This window comes from Erithacus rubecula (assembly GCF_903797595.1).
Source record: "Erithacus rubecula genome assembly, chromosome: 9".
NCBI lineage: Eukaryota > Metazoa > Chordata > Aves > Passeriformes > Muscicapidae > Erithacus > Erithacus rubecula.
In genome coordinates, this window is record NC_136660.1 from 2,428,991 (window position 1) to 2,444,093 (window position 15,103).

Genomic DNA, 15,103 nt, shown 5'->3' on the forward strand with positions numbered 1-15,103 from the left:
TGGCAGGGGATGGGGAGAGGAGAAGGAGGGTGGGAAGGTGATGCCAGGGCTGCCCCCTCTCCCACCCGGGCCTAGGGTGCAGGCAGCTGGTTCACCACCGCACCGGGACCCGCGGGCATCGCTCCGTGCCTCCCCTCCACGCCGTCCTTCCTCCTTCCCCCCGCCGGGCCGGGCCGGGCCGCTCAGGGGCGGTGCCGTTGGGGCGGGCGGTGCCGGCGGCGGAGGCGGTACCGGCCGGCGCGGGCGGCCATGGAGGGCGGCGGGCGGCGGGTGGTGGCGGTGGGCGCGGGGCTGGCGGGGCTGGGGGCGGCCCAGCAGCTCCGCGGACACGGCTCCCTCCGCCTGCTGGAGGCGGCGGCCCGCGCCGGCGGCCGCGTCTGCACCCGCCCCTTCGGTACGGGCGGGGAGGCCGGGGGAGGCTCCGGGAGCCGGGGGTGGGCGGCACCGGGGGGCGGGCCCGGGCCGGGGCAGGGGCCGGGGGCGGCTGTGCCGGGGTGCGGGAGCCGCGCCTGCCCCCCGGGCCGTGGGGCCGCTCCCGAGCGGGTCGCGCACGTGGCGGGGGCGGCCGGTCCCGTGGGCACGCGGGGATGGAACGGCAGCCGGTCCCCGGGGGCACCGGCCCTCTGGGGGCCGCGGGAGTCCCGCTGCGCCCCGAGCGCTGCCCCGCGGGCACGGCTCGGGCTGTGACACGCTCTGCCTCCTTCCCTCCCTGCCGGCAGCGTCGGGGCTGGCGGAGATGGGCGCGCACTGGATCCACGGCCCCTCGCCGGGAAATCCCGTGTTCTGCCTGGCCTCCCGCTACGGCCTGCTGGGCCCCGAGGCCGCCCTGGAGGAGAACCAGCAGGTGGAAGCGGGGGGCCACCCCCCGATGCCGTCCGTCACCTACGGCAGCTCGGGGAAGGTGCTGAATCCCAAGGCGGTGCGCGAAGCCCGCGAGCTCTTCTACGCCCTCCTGGCCTCCACCCGCGCTTTCCAGGGCTCCAAGGAGCCGCCGTGGCCCAGCGTGGGCCAGTACGTGCGGGCAGAGATCGCCCGGACGGTGCCCACCATGGCGGGGGGCCAGGAGGATGCCCGGCGGCTGCAGCTGGCCGTGCTCGCCGCCTGCCTCAAGCTGGAGTGCTGCATCAGCGGGACGCACAGCATGGACCTGGTGGCCCTGGAGCCCTTCGGGGAGTACGTGTCGCTGCCCGGCCTGGACTGCACCTTCCCAGGGTAAGCGCGGGGCTCCGCAGCGGGACGCGGAGCAGCGTCCCAGGGGCCGCCCCGTCCCCAGCGGTGACTCCTCCCACAGCGGCTACAGCAGCTTGGCCGAGCGCCTGCTCTCGGATCTGCCCGAGGGCACCGTCCTGTTCAACAAGGCCGTGAGGACCATCCAGTGGCAAGGCTCCTTCCGTGAGGAAGGGGACGATGCCAGGGTTTTCCCTGTCCGGGTGGAGTGCGAGGATGGAGATGTGTTCCTTGCTGACCACGTCATCATCACTGTCCCGCTAGGTGAGGACACCGACACCTCCCCGGCCCTGCCCGTCCCCTCCAACCGACTGGCACGAATGGAGGGGAGGGATTGCCTCTTCCCAGCCTCTCCTCTCCCACTGGGAAGAGGCTGGAGAGGGGTTTGGGGGGTCAGAGCATCTCAGATACCATTTAGGACCTGATTGAGAACTGCCCCAAACTTGTGGCTGCAGGTTTCCTTAAGGAGCACCATGAGAAATTCTTCCAGCCTCCCCTTCCCGAGCGGAAAGCACAGGCCATTCGCAACCTGGGGTTTGGCACCAACAACAAGATCTTCCTGGAGTTCGAGCAGCCTTTCTGGGAGCCCGAGCAGCAGCTCCTGGAAGTGGTATGGGAAGACGAGTCGCCCCTGGAGGAGCCCAGCGCTGACCTGGAGGCCAGCTGGTTCAAGAAGCTCATCGGATTCGTGGTGCTCCAGCCGCCAGAGCAGTAGGTGGCCGGGAATTTGGGGCATTTTCTGGGCAGCTGGTGGGCACGGGGAGGGGCAGCAGCTTTCAGCCCCACACTCCCGCCGCAGGCACGGGCACGTCCTGTGCGGCTTCATCGCGGGGAAGGAGTCGGAGCACATGGAGACGCTGAGCGACGCCGAGGTGCTCAGCGCCATGACCCGCGTCCTGCGCACCATGACAGGTGCCCGCCCCGCCCTCCCCTCCCCTCCCACCCACTGCCCGGGGGATCTCCCGATCCCACCGCTAACCCCCATCCGCAGGGAATCCGGACCTGCCCGCGCCCAGGAGCGTGCTCCGCTCCCGCTGGCACAGCGCTCCCTACACCCTCGGCTCCTACAGCTACGTGGCCGTCGGCAGCTCGGGGGACGACATCGATGTGCTCGCACAGCCGCTGCCCGAGGACCCGCGAGACCCCCGGGTGAGGATTCAGCCCTAGGGGATGCAGCGGGGACACACGGACAGGGGTGGGGACAGGCCACTCCAGGGAGGTGGCACTGCTGACCCTTTGCGGGGGTCACCAATGCTGCTGAGCTCCACGGGGATGGGGGCATTTCCATAAAACAAACGGACAGGCGGCTCCTCCCAGCCGCTCCCCAGCCGCCTCACGGGTGCCTAGGGAAGGGATAGTGCGCAATTCTGGTGTTTTAATGCGGCCGTGCCCCCGCGGGTGCCGGTGCTCGGCTGTGTGCTCACCCCCCGCCTCCCCGCAGCCCCTGCAGCTCCTCTTCGCCGGCGAGGCCACGCACCGCACCTTCTACTCCACCACCCACGGGGCGCTGCTGTCGGGGTGGCGAGAGGCCGAGCGGCTCAACCAGCTCTTCCTCAGTCCTGAGGCAGCAAAATAAACCCCGCTGCTTTGCCTTTCGGTCTCCTTTATTGAGAAACCTCCGCGCCGGCGTCTTCTTCCTCTCGGTGGCGGGGTGGATGCGGCGAGGGTTGCGGTGTTGATTTAATACCAGTTGGTGCTGGAGATGGTGTAGCGGGGGTCGTCCAGCGGGTCCTGAGTCGGGCCTGGTCGCGGGGCGGGCTCCGGGGCGGGTGGGCGAGGGGGTGGAGGCTGGGAAACGGCGACCCGGGGCGTGACGGGGCCGGCGGAGGGCACGACGTGCCCCCCGCCGGCCCCGGCACCCCCCGTGCCGCCGGGAGGTGCCGCCGAGCCCCCCGGAGCCCCCGGTGGCGGCGGCCGCGGCTCCGCCATCGCTGTCTCTGAGGCGGCTTCCGGTCGCGCCGGAAGTGAGGCGCCGGCGCCATGCGGGTGTGGGCAGCGCTGCGGGCGGCGGGGACGGTGCCCGTGCCGGTGCCGGGAGGGTTCCGGGAGCGCTTCGACTTCGGCGGCCGCGATGTGGCCTCGTGGTTCCCGCGGCACATGGCGAAAGGTGAGGGGGCGGCAGCGCGGCGGGTCGGGTTTTGCCCCCGCCGCGCGCTCACCCCGCGCTGTGCTGTGTGTGTGCTGCAGGCCTGCGGCAGATGCGAGTGGCGCTGCGCCGCGCCGACTGCCTCGTGGAGGTGCACGACGCAAGAATATCCTGCACAGCTGCCGGAGAACCCTGCCCCTTGTCCCTCCAGACCACCCTTGCCCCCCTCCGCCTCCTCTCCACCCCCCTCCCGCTACGCGCGTTCAGTCAGTGTCCTTAGCGCAGGCAAATTCCGCTGTCGGGCCGTAACCCCGCGCTCCTGGAGGCGCTGGGCATCCGCCCTCACGTCCTGGTGCTGAACAAGATGGATCTGGCTGATCCCCGCCGGCAGCCGGTGAGCGCCGGGGCAGGGCCGGGCGGGGGCAGCCGTGGTGTCACGGGCGGGTGACAGCGCTGCCTTCTCCCGGCCCCTCCAGGCGGTCTTGGAGCAGCTGAGGCAGCAGGGATGCTCACACGTAGCCTTCACGGACTGCCAGCGTGATGTCAATGTCAAGAAGGTAATGGGGCAGCAGCCCAGTCCTGCTCCCTAGGGAGTTCCCAGCCCCATGGAGAGCTCTCCGTGCTCCAGCTGGCTGCTCTCTTTCCAGCTGTCCCGAGTCCTCTGTTCAGCCCCCATTGTGCACATCCTGCTGGCACAGTGTCACCAAGCGAGTGGCTGCTGCCAGCCAGGGCACAGAGTGACAGCTCTGACCCTGTTGCTCTGCAGGTTGTCCCCATGGTTGCCAAGCTGGTGGCTGAGGGCCCACGCTACCACAGGGCCGAGGTGAGACATGCACAGGGGGTCACAGAATATCCTAGGTTGGAAGGGACCCACAAAGACCATCCAGTGCAGTTCCTGGCCCCTGTGCATCCCTGGGAGCACTGTCCAAACTCTCCTGGAGCTCTGGCAGCCTCAGGGCTGAGTCCATGCCCTGGGGAGCCTGGGCAGTGCCAGCACCCTCTGGGGAAGAACCCTGCCCTGTTCTCCAGCCTGACCCTGCTCTGGCCCCAGCTCCAGCCATCCCTGGGTCCTGTCCCTGTCCCAGAGAGCAGAGGTTGGAGGCTGCCCTGGGGAGGAGCTGTAGTCCCTGAGAAGGTCTGATCTCAGTGTGCTGTGCTCCATCTGAACAAACCAAGTGACCTCAGCCAGCCCCCTGTGGCCCTCCAGACCCTTCCTTATCCCTGTGTCCCTCCTTTGGACACTCTGACACCCCCCTCTCCAGCCAAGGGACAAAGCTGCTCCCACACATGCCAGAAGTGCCAGCAAACACTGGGATGTTTCCCTGTGTCAGCTGCCTGCTGCTGCAGGGGTGGGTGGTTGATAACCAGCTGCTCCTTGCCCGTGTCCCCCTGGCTTCCAGAACTCCGAGCACAACATCCTGGTGATCGGCGTGCCCAACGTGGGCAAGTCCTCGCTCATCAACTCCCTGCGAAGGCTGCACCTCAAGAAGGGTATTTCTGCACGGTGCCAGGGCTCAGGGAGGAGGTGGGCACAGCATCACCTGTGTCCATGACCGTGTCTGTCCCCCCAGGCAAAGCCACTGCGGTGGGGGGCGAGCCAGGAATCACCAAGGCAGTGCTGTCCAGGATCCAGGTACTGTCCCTGTGTGCAGACATCCAGGCTCACTGAGCTGATCTTGGAGGGTTGCTCAGCGTGTGGTGTTAATTACCAGCCCTGCCTCCCCCGTGCCAGGTGTGTGAGAAGCCCCTGATGTACCTGGTGGACACTCCCGGCGTGCTGCCCCCCAGGCTGGGGGACGTGGAGATGGGAATGAAGCTGGCGCTGTGTGGTGAGGAGGGGTCCCCAAATGTGGCTCAGGGCTTGGCACCCAAGGCTGGGGTGACACTGCTGCTCACAAGCTCTGGCTGTGAGGGGGTGGAAGGAGGGTTGGCCAGTGTTCAGGGCTTGATCCTCTTTTGCAGGAGCCATCCATGACCACCTGGTGGGGGAGGACATCATGGCCGACTACCTCCTGTACACCCTGAACAAGCAGCAGCAGTTTGGGTGAGCCAGCAGGGAAGCAGGGAGGGGTCCCAAGAGGGTGATGGAGGTGCCATGCCCAGGGAATTTTGGGGGCAGGCAGGGTGTGAGCCATCTCCCCCGGCAGGTACGTGCAGCGCTACGGGCTGGGCCAGCCCTGCGACCGCATCGAGCCCCTGCTCAAACACGTGGCGCTCACCCAGGGCCGCACGCAGAAGGTGAAGGTGCTGACAGGCACAGGTGGGTGAGCTGGGGTGCGTGGGCTGGGATTGTGGGGGATCTCAGGGCTGCGCTGACACTCCTGTGTCCACTGCCATCTCCAGGGAATGTCAACATGATGATGCTCAACTACCCAGCTGCTGCCTACGAGTTCCTGAGGGACTTCCGAGCAGGACGCCTGGGCAGGGTGACACTGGACTGAGAGCTGTCACTGCCTGCAGCCATGTGGAATGGGGACACCCTGGTGCCCCATGGGGCTGGGAACTCCTCAGCAGGGAGCTGTGGTGTGTGATTGAAGTGGCTCTGCGAGGGCTGTCCCGGTTTTGGGACAGAATGCCCTGTGGTGTCGCTGTTGAGATGCTCCCATGGAGAGCTGTGCCCACCCCGGAGAGCCTGGGTCAGGGCTGGTGCCTCCGGCTGGCACCTGCAAACCGCCAGGGAGCCGTTTCCTCGCTGTGTTTTGGCCTGCACGGGAGCCTCCATCCCGAAATAAAGCCTGCATGGGCAGGGGCCGGGCGCTGGCCATCCCCGGGTCCCGCCCCTCGCCCCGCATCCAGCCACACCTGCTTTCGCTCAGTTTTATTTTCGCCTCCTCGGCCTCCGGACACGGCGAGGCCACGGACGGTCGCGGTGCAGAAGGGTGCCCGAGCCGGCGGGGTTTGGCTCGGTGTGGAGGGGTGGTGGTGGAGGGTCTTCCGCAGGGGTCCTGCCCTGCCGGCGGTGGATGGCCATAGCCCCGGGAGCCGCTGCTCGCCCGGGGCATGGGGCTCAGCCCTGGAGGGGGCGGACGGTCCTCGCGGCGTCGTGGGTCGCGCCGGGCACAGTCAGGTCCCCCGAAATCCATCAGCGGCGGAGGAGAGCGGCCAGCGGGCAGAGCCAGGGCAGCGCCCGGCCCGGCGGGGTCCCGCCCGGCGCCGCAGAGGTCCAGGCGCTGGCGGCCGCCGTCCAGTTGCCGTCGCGGTAGTCGACGCCGTCTCCCGCTTGCATCTCTCCGGAGAGCCGGGACCGGCGCAGGGCCGCCCCCGCCGCCACGCCGGCCGCCGCTCCCGCCGCCGCCGCCCCCGCCACGCGCAGAGCCGCCCCGGCGGAGCCGTACCGGGGCACGGCCGCCCTCGGCCGGCTGCGGGCCGCCCCCCGCGCCGCGCCGCGGGCCGCCCCCCGGGCGCCGCCGCGCCCACCCTTGCCGGCCACCGTGTCGCAGAAGGTGGCGGCCAGCAGCACCAGCGCCCAGCACGCCGCCGCGCTCCGCCGCATCCCGCACCTGCCGCAGGGAGGGAGGGAGGGAGGGAGGGAGAGCCCCGCCGCTCAGCCGCGCCCGGCCGCGGGCGGGGGACCGCGCACCGACACCGTGTCCCGCTTGCGCGTGTGCCGGGGCCGCGCAAGCGTGTGTCGCGGCACACGCAGCTACCCGCGCGTTGCATAAACGCGCTGCCCCCACCCCTGGGGTGGGGATGATGCTCCCGCACACACTCGCACACGCGCGTTCCGCAGAACCCGGTGGACGATGCTCCGCACAGCCGTGCGGATGATGCTCCCGCACAAGCTCGCACCCACGCGTTTCCCTGGTTTCGCACACACCCGGCCGCGGGGCACACTCACACCCTCGCCCCTCCCACCCCGCCCGCTGGGCTCACCGGGCCCAGGGATGCCGCCGGCTCGTTCCGCTCCTCTCCACTCCTCCCTGGCCGCGCTCCCGCTGCCGCGCTCCCGCCGCGTCCCCCGCACTCCCCACCACTCCCCGCGCGGGGGGCGGCGGGGAAATCTCCCCTCCTTACCCTTTCCCCTTCCCCTCCCGTTCCCCGCGGCGCTCTAACCCCCCCACACCGCGTAGCCCCCGCTCGGGGCGGGACCCCCGCTAGGGGCGGCTCCGGGCCCCGCGCCCCCTCCCCCGGCCCGGGATCCCGGCCCCGCCCCCGGCCCGCTTCGGCCAATGGGGATGGCGTCTGGCGGGGCGGGGCCGGCTGCACCAATGGTTGGCGGCGGGAGGGGCGGGGCTCGCTCCGCGCTCCGCCATGGCCGCCCCGCTGCGAGCGCTCCTGCGCTCCGCCGCTGCCGCCGCTGCGCTCCCCCGAGCGCGCCTCCCGCCGCCGCTCCGCGCCCCCCGCGGCGCACGGGGCTGCAGCTCCGGTGAGCACTGGGGGGACACTGCGGGTGGGCGGGATTAGCGTCGGGCCCCGCGTCCCTGCACCGGGCACGGTCGTAGCCCCGCGGGTGTGTGTCCGTCGACCTGTAGGTGGTCCCTGGGCTGCGCACCAGGGCACGGCACCGGGCACCGCGTCCCAGCGCCGGGCACGGAGTCCCTGGGCTGTGCGCCGGGGCCACAGCACAGGGCACCGAGACCCAGCGCCAGGTCCTGTCGCAGCACCGGGCCTGTGCCCAGCGAGTCGCACGTGGTTCCGGAGCTGCGCTCCAGAGCCCGGCACCGGGGCCCTGCGCCATGTATGGGCAGCGGCGCTGCATACCGGGGCGCTGGGGCCCAGCACCGGGCACCGGGGCGCTGGACCATGCAGCGGATCCCAGCACTGGGTGCCTGGAGCACGCTCACTGTCCCAGCACAGGGTGGTCACGGGGCTGCATCCTGGCGGGCTAGGGTGGCACTGGGAGCTTCTCCAAGCCAAGCTCCCGGTGACGTCCCGCCGGCTGCCGGTGACCGCTGGCATCAAGGTCGCCTTTAAATAGCACGGAGTGGCGGTGGCCGGGGGTCCGCCCGGTGCCCGGCAACCCGTGGGCTAACGGGCCAGTGCTGGTGCGGCGGGCAGGGGCTGCGTTCCAGTACCTGCTGGTACAGAAGACGGGGGCTCAGAAGAACGTGGGGCTGATCCAGCTGAACCGGCCACAGGCGCTCAATGCGCTCTGCGACGGGCTCATGGCTGAGTTGGGGCGGGCGCTGAAGACCATGGAAAGCGACCCGAAGGTGGGAGCCATCGTCCTCACCGGCAGCCAGAAAGCCTTCGCAGGTAGGCGGGGGACTCTGCTCGCCCCCAAGTTTTGGAGGGGATTGGCGTCCCACTGCACTTCCCTTTGCAGCTGGGGCAGACATCAAGGAGATGCAGAATAAAACCTTCCAGGAGTGCTACAGCGGCGGCTTCCTCGCCGGGTGGGACACGGTCTCTGTTGTCCGCAAACCCATCATCGCCGCCGTCAATGGCTTTGCCGTGAGTGTCCCCCACATCTCCCTGCACCCCCTGCCCCACCCCGGCTCCCCCTGACCCCTCTCTGCCCCCCTGCCCCAGCTGGGAGGCGGGTGCGAGCTGGCCATGATGTGCGACATCATCTACGCCGGGGAGAAGGCGCAGTTCGGGCAGCCTGAAATCCTGCTGGGAACCATCCCAGGTGAGCAGCAGGCACCTGCCAGGGGTTTCCATCCCAGCTGGGGTGGGGACACACAGGCATCCCCCTCTGAACCTCTCCCTTCCCTAAATGTCCCAGGCGCCGGCGGGACCCAGAGGCTCACCAGGGCAGTGGGGAAATCGCTGGCAATGGAGATGGTGCTCACCGGGGACCGGATTTCAGCACAGGAGGCAAAGGAGGCAGGTAGGGGCATGGGACAGCCCTGCACTGCAGGGGTCTGGCAGGGAGCCATCCCCCCCACTTCCCACTGCCTGTCCTAGGTCTGGTCAGCAAGGTCTACCCTGTGGAGAAGCTGCTGGACGCAGCCATTGCCTGCGCTGAGAAGATCGCCAGCAACTCCAAGCTGGTGACTGCCATGGCAAAGGAGTCAGTCAATGCTGGTAGGGGCTGGGGGCCAACTGGGAACCCCTTGGGGGGCTGCAAGGCCAGGCAGAGGGGTCTCCCCAACTCCTCCCTTGCTTTCAGCCTTCGAAACGACGCTGACAGAGGGCAACAGGACAGAGAAGCGCCTCTTTTACGCCACCTTTGCCACCGTGAGTAGGGGGATCAGCCCCATGGCATGGGGGATAACAGAGCCGCTGCAGCCCCCCTGAACCTCACCTCTCTGCTTGTCCCAGAACGACCGCAAGGAGGGCATGAAGGCATTCGTGGAGAAGCGCAAGGCCAACTTCACCGACAGCTGAGCCCAGGAGGTGCAGGTCCCTGGGGTGGTGCAGGTCCCCACGGCCTCCTGCAGCCCATCCACCCCCTGCCTTACCCCACAGAGGGGACCGGGACCCGCCAGCAAGCTTGGGGTGACAGCCAGCAGTGGGGACCACCCCTGCCTTCGCTATTAAAGGGTTTTCTAGGTGCTGCTGGGAGATGGGGCATCCTTGCTTTGAGGTCCTGCTGGGGTTCACTGAGCCCTCCCACACTCCATCGCGCTGGGCAAGAGCAACTGGTGGAGCATAGATCCGTGTGCTCCCTGGGAAGGGACAGCCTGTGGCACCTTCTGGGGCACAGCACTGATATGCTGAGTTTGCCTGGCCTCAGCTTCACCTGGGCTGAGTCTCCTGTCCCAGGGCATTGTCCTTGCCCTGCCTGGCACCTTGGGGTAATCCTGAGGGAGTTCCTGCATGTTTGGAAGCCCTGCAATTAGCAGTGGGTTTCTGGCAGTAATGAGGATCCCACCAGGACGTGGAGAGGAGAGTAGTGGGTTTATTGGTGAGGCTCAAGGCTGGGTAGGAAGGAATTTCCCTGAGAAGCCCCAGGGGCAGCACCCACCCCTCATTTCCCGGGCACATCTCCACTCAGCTGTGGTAGATGTGGTCACGATCCTCCTCTGGGCCATTCTGCACCTTCAGGGACAGCATCCGGGGTGGCCCGTGGGTGTCAGCCTCCCTGGCATCATCCTGGGGGTAGTAGGGGTGGTAGAGGTGGTCACGATCCTCCTCCGGGCCATTCTGCACCTCCAGGGCCAGCATCCAGAATGGCACAGGGTCATTGGCCTCCCTGGCATCATCTTGGGCGTGCTGGAGGCGGTCACGATCCCCTTCTGGTCTTGCCTGGACTTGGGGTGAGCTCCTCTGAGCCCAGGCACTGCTGGAGAAGACCTTTATACCTGGTTCACCATCCTCGGTGGCTCCTACGCCCAGGATGCTGGAAGAGGGGAAAAAATCAGTGAGGAAAGGTTGCCAAATACCACCCAATTCCCAGGGGAATCCCACCCCACTGCAGGGAGCTTGAGATTCCCCACACCCCAGGAAGCACCAGCTAGGATCTCAGGGTGCAAAGGGACTAACTTAAAACTATTTGTTCCACAAAAGAATGGAGAAAACAGCTGGATGCATAATTCAGAGAGGAAGGGAGATGGAGCTGGGAGCACCTTAATTTTGGGGGGCACAAAGCAACAAGGGGGCTTTATTCCCCCCCAAAACACTTTCCATTTTGGGGTGTTGCTTTACTGGGTTTTGCAAGTGCCTCTTACATTTCCTCAGCCAAATCCTGTTCCCGGGCCAGGTCCTTCCACCAGGAGCTGCTCACAGCCTGTGGGGAGACAAGGGGGTTCCAAGGGGGGGTTACACATGGGTCCCCTGATCAGAGGGGCCAGCGGGAGGGCAGGTGGAGGCAGGGCTCACCTGGGTGCTGCTGGGTGCCAGCAGGAGGAGGGCAGTGCCCAGCAGGACGGTCACACTGCAGAGCCCCATGGCCCTCGGGTGGAGAGAGATGGCAGAGATGTGGCAGGAGCCGTGTGGCTGCTGCCTGTCCCCGTGCCCACCGGGGCTGGCAGAGTCTCTAAGTACCCGTCCCTGGCTGCCTGCTGCCACACCCACCTCGCACTTTGCCCGCCCCGTGGTGGCCCAGCCCACGCGTTCCTCCTGGCCCTGGGTGGATCCAGGTCCTGCTGCTCAGGGAGATTGCACCCCTGGACTCCCCAGGGCAGGCAGCTCCGTGTCCTCCTGCCAGTGCACAATCTCTGGAGAGATGGGAAATCCAGGTTTTGGCTTGAAATAAGGATTTTTGACAGCTGCTGGCCAGCTGGGAAATACTTTGGTGAAGAGAGCCAGTCAGGAGCCCTGAAGCTGGAACTGTAACTTCAGTTTGTTTCCCAGCAGCAAGGGCAGGTACTCGGGGACCCTGGACTCTGGGGAAAAAGGAATTCCCAGGTCAGGTGCACCTGAGCACATAAGAGCAGACTGAGCTGCTGCCTGACCTTTGTACCAAAGCCTGCAGGCATTTCTTGTAGCACGGGGACTGCTTCCCATTCCCCGATATCCCAGTGTGGGGAAAAAGCCTCATTTGGGGCTTTAGTGCTGGGAAGTGACTTTTGGTCCCTGCTGAGAGATGTCCCTGGGCAGTGGTGTGGCAGTTGCCTGCTGGAGACAGCACTCTCCAGAGCCTACAGAGCAGGGATTAGGGCTGGACAAGCTGGATGAGTTTTAACAGAGTGAAGCTTTTTAAAACTCACTGGGAAATCTCCTACATCTCAGTAAACATCATTCCCTTCTCCCATTTGCAAGGATTTTTCAAAGCCCCTTTGATCTTCTATTCCTCACAGAGGGGGAAGGGAAAAAATACAATTATAGATCCTAAGCTTCTTGGGTAAACATTGTTCCAGAAACCTCATTTTTTCCCCTTATGCACAATTTTTGAGTGCCAAGATTCACCAGGACCCCAACACCAGTGGCTCTGTGTTTCCAGTTTTTTCCAGGAGGATGAGATTACAAAGGGAAAACAATCTCCATCCTAACCTGATTTTGGCAGCATTTGCAGCAAAGTGAGGGAGGCTCATTCCACACGTCTGACTCTGCCTGGGCTCCAAAGCAGCACTTAAATTCTCTATGAAGCAATTTTGTAAAAATTCCTTTTATTTATTCACCAGGCTGGAAGTCACTTTATTTTAACTCCCTGTGAAAATGCTTCTCCTGGCCCAGACAAACCTTTCAGAGCAGGTGCTGGGGTGCAGAGGAGACTTCAGCGAGATGGAGAAAGTCAGAACAAAGGGCCAATGGGTTTTTTTCTTCCTCCCATTTTCTTTTCTCAGTGATTCCAGCTTCCATACAGTCATATTGTCATCTTGTAACTTCTTGAATCCATTTTTTACACCCAAGAGGCAAAAAATAAAACACCAGCCTCAGCTGCAGGACAGTTTCCTTAACACCTCATCACACCTTCTGGGCTCCCCTTCCTAAAATCTTGAGGATTCTTAACTCTGTCAGGTGGTGCCAGTTCTGTTTAACATCAGGAACCCGTGCCCAAGTTCTGGTAGAGCTTCAATTGGTTTGGGTGGTTTATTCCATGGAGTGAGAACTGGAAATATCCCTGGTGGCACTGGCTCCATGCTTGCTCATCTTGCACAAATCTGCTGCGCTGACCTTCAGACTTTCTTCCGGGGTCCTTTAAATCCTCGGGTGGCACCTTGTCCAAAGCAAATTGTGGGTGGGATCCTGGAAAGGGAGACAGGCTTTAATCCATGTTAACAGCCCAGCCCTCACAGGCTCAGTGGGATGCTTAGTGCTCATTTTAAGATGCCAGAGTGGGAAGAGCACGGTATGGGAGGAGCAGGCCAAAGTACAGACCTGGATTTGTAGAGACGTTTCTCTGGCAGTGATCTCTCAGGCTGAGAGATCTCCATGTTCTCCTCAGGCCCTGTTTCCATGGGATTCACTTGGAATTGCTCTGCCATCTCCATGCTCACATCCATGGGCATGCTGGTGCCCTGCTCCACAGGAGAGCTGGTGTGCTTGGAGCCACTGCAGAGATAAATATTTACATCCTGGCTCAGGAGCTGCCATGTGAGCCCAGAGCCAAGGAAATCATAGGGACTGCATGAGGAAATGAGTCTATCTGGGATGGATTCCTTCCCAATATCCCATCTAACTCTGCCCTCTGGGAATGGGAAGCCATTTTTCCTGGCACTCCACCCCTTGTAAAGTCTCTCTCCCTCAGGCACTGGAAGGCCACAGTTAGGTCACCTCAAAGCTACTCTTCTCCATGCTGAACAATCCCAATTCCCTCACACTTTCCTTGCAGGACAGGAGGAAAGTTCTGCAGTTACCATTTCACCTTCTTGGGCCTGTCAAACCGAAAGTCAGCAGGATAAAGGTGCACAGTCACCAGGTGATCCTTCCTGTCCTTGCTGCTCTTGAACTTCTCTGTGCAGCCTTCCACCAGACACTGGTACTGAAAAGGGAGGAGAAAGAAAAAAAAAAAAAAAAGACACAATTGGAAAAAAAAACAAACAAGTGCACACCAACCACAAGGCAAGGGCTGGGCATGGCACTCACCATATTTTGCTTCTCAGCCATTATCTGGAAGAGGGAGTCGTGCCACTCCAAGATGTGGATATCCAAGAGATTCCCAGAGGGAAAGGAGCGCTTGCAGAAGGAGCAGACATTCCTGTGCAGGGTGTTGTAGTGGTGCTCGTAGCTCTCCAGTGTGTCAAACACCTGGCTGCACCCAGAGATGTGGCAGCTGAACTCAGACACCCTGCAGGGAAATCAGGGCATCCACACTTTAAGTTAAATTAGAGGCTTAATTTCAGCTGCAAACATCTCCTCTAGATGGCTTTATCCAAGAATCCCAGGATGGCTTGGGTTGCTTGGAATCAGCTCATCTGATTCCAACACCTTTCCAAACACCTTCCACTAGACCCACAATACTTATGGCATTTCTGGTGACTCAAAATTAAATGTCAGGTGCAACAGAACAAAGATCATGATGGTGCTGGCAGCTGGAAACTTATTTGGCATTGGAAACTTATTAACCATTATGGCTTCAGTATCATCTAGATCATCCTCCTGTTAAACAGTGCTTCTGTGAAGAATAAACAAGCCGTGAGGTAATAAATTAGCTGTTTGACCTAAAGTTGCAGTTGTGGATGACGAATCTGTGCCACTGCTTTTTTAAGAGGCACCCGCAGGTGCACCTCACACAACACTCGAAAGTACTTGATGGATTTTACACAGAAGAGTAAACCAAGGCTCTCCTCCAGGCTCAGCCTTCCCGTTTAGACCTGTGCCAGCTGCAGCAGCCAGAGCAGCTATGGATCCATGGAATGTCCCAGGCCAGGCTGGAAGGGGCTTGGAGCAGCCTGGGATAGCAGAAGGTGCCCGTGCCCACGACAGGGGGGAGGAATGAGATGATCTTTAAGGACCCTTCAACCCAAACCACTCCTTGATTCCGTGCCAGGCGCACTCGGAGCTCGCCCGCAGCTGTGGCGACCAGACCGCCTCACTTACTTGGGTCTCTCGGCCACCTCCTCCAGGCTGGTGAGGACGCCCTGCAGGTAGAGGTGCCTGTGCACGTCCCCATCCTAGAGAGGAGCAGAGAGCGGCTGAGGGCGGGCGGGCAGGGCTGCAAAGCACAGCGCAAACCCTTCTGCTCGGGGGCAAGCCGCGCTGGGAGCAGCTCCCACACAGCCCAAGGGCCGCCTCACCTCGAAGAGCGGGTGTTGGGGGCCGAGGTGGAGGCGGCGGGGGGCGAAGGTGAAGGGCGGCGTGAGCCGGAGGGGACGCGGGCCCGGGGGATCCTGAGGGAGCGGCGGGAGCCCCTCACGGAGGAGGCGGGGGAGGCGCGGCGGCAGCGGCAGCATCGCGGGCGCTCTGCGCATGCGCGGGGCGGACCGCACCGCCGCTTGGCGCACTGCGCGTGCGCGGGACTCGCTTCCCGGCGCCAGCGGCGGCGCTTCCGGGCGGGCCGGTAAGGATGGGATGGGATGG

General features: G+C 64.1%; 6 protein-coding genes across 8 annotated transcripts; 3 read left to right on the forward strand and 3 right to left on the reverse strand.

The window, feature by feature from the left end:
• Positions 1-151: 151 nt before the first annotated feature.
• On the forward strand, positions 152-2,819 carry PAOX (polyamine oxidase). 2 transcript variants are annotated; one of them, XM_079312524.1, is made up of 7 exons: positions 157-394; positions 720-1,212; positions 1,292-1,491; positions 1,683-1,938; positions 2,027-2,139; positions 2,219-2,376; positions 2,669-2,819. In XM_079312524.1, exons 1-7 carry the CDS (start codon positions 250-252, stop codon positions 2,801-2,803), a joined length of 1,500 nt encoding a protein of 499 aa, XP_079168650.1. In that variant the 5' UTR covers positions 157-249; the 3' UTR covers positions 2,804-2,819. The 2 variants fall into 2 exon arrangements, with proteins under 2 accessions (XP_079168651.1, XP_079168650.1); XM_079312525.1 differs by lacking the exon at positions 2,027-2,139 and having other exon boundaries at positions 152-394.
• A 265-nt stretch (positions 2,820-3,084) lies between these two features.
• Positions 3,085-6,114, forward strand: MTG1 (mitochondrial ribosome associated GTPase 1). Of its 2 annotated transcripts, XM_079312551.1 has the most exons (11): positions 3,085-3,334; positions 3,415-3,479; positions 3,603-3,707; positions 3,790-3,870; positions 4,080-4,136; positions 4,714-4,804; positions 4,885-4,946; positions 5,046-5,142; positions 5,276-5,357; positions 5,461-5,573; positions 5,657-6,114. In XM_079312551.1, the coding sequence occupies exons 1-11, from the start codon at positions 3,208-3,210 to the stop codon at positions 5,752-5,754; spliced, it is 978 nt and encodes a 325-aa protein (XP_079168677.1). In that variant the 5' UTR covers positions 3,085-3,207; the 3' UTR covers positions 5,755-6,114. The 2 variants fall into 2 exon arrangements, with proteins under 2 accessions (XP_079168677.1, XP_079168676.1); XM_079312550.1 differs by lacking the exon at positions 3,415-3,479 and having other exon boundaries at positions 3,179-3,334; positions 3,594-3,707.
• A 2-nt stretch (positions 6,115-6,116) lies between these two features.
• Positions 6,117-7,381, reverse strand: SPRN (shadow of prion protein). Its single transcript, XM_079312559.1, has 2 exons — positions 7,187-7,381; positions 6,117-6,813 (listed from the first exon to the last, which is right to left on the reverse strand). The coding sequence occupies exon 2, from the start codon at positions 6,804-6,806 to the stop codon at positions 6,396-6,398; it is 411 nt and encodes a 136-aa protein (XP_079168685.1). The 5' UTR covers positions 6,807-6,813; positions 7,187-7,381; the 3' UTR covers positions 6,117-6,395.
• A 139-nt stretch (positions 7,382-7,520) lies between these two features.
• ECHS1 (enoyl-CoA hydratase, short chain 1) lies at positions 7,521-9,763 on the forward strand. Its single transcript, XM_079312636.1, has 8 exons — positions 7,521-7,679; positions 8,312-8,509; positions 8,580-8,707; positions 8,786-8,885; positions 8,982-9,086; positions 9,164-9,283; positions 9,369-9,436; positions 9,521-9,763. Exons 1-8 carry the CDS (start codon positions 7,565-7,567, stop codon positions 9,584-9,586), a joined length of 900 nt encoding a protein of 299 aa, XP_079168762.1. The 5' UTR covers positions 7,521-7,564; the 3' UTR covers positions 9,587-9,763.
• Positions 9,764-10,080: 317 nt separating this feature from the next.
• PRAP1 (proline rich acidic protein 1) lies at positions 10,081-11,201 on the reverse strand. The gene is made up of 4 exons (XM_079312638.1): positions 11,186-11,201; positions 11,021-11,093; positions 10,870-10,928; positions 10,081-10,541 (listed from the first exon to the last, which is right to left on the reverse strand). The coding sequence occupies exons 2-4, from the start codon at positions 11,087-11,089 to the stop codon at positions 10,193-10,195; spliced, it is 477 nt and encodes a 158-aa protein (XP_079168764.1). The 5' UTR covers positions 11,090-11,093; positions 11,186-11,201; the 3' UTR covers positions 10,081-10,192.
• A 1,031-nt stretch (positions 11,202-12,232) lies between these two features.
• ZNF511 (zinc finger protein 511) lies at positions 12,233-14,995 on the reverse strand. Its single transcript, XM_079312637.1, has 6 exons — positions 14,821-14,995; positions 14,624-14,697; positions 13,670-13,871; positions 13,441-13,565; positions 12,962-13,135; positions 12,233-12,829 (listed from the first exon to the last, which is right to left on the reverse strand). The coding sequence occupies exons 1-6, from the start codon at positions 14,992-14,994 to the stop codon at positions 12,760-12,762; spliced, it is 819 nt and encodes a 272-aa protein (XP_079168763.1). The 5' UTR covers position 14,995; the 3' UTR covers positions 12,233-12,759.
• Between the last annotated feature and the right edge of the window lie 108 nt (positions 14,996-15,103).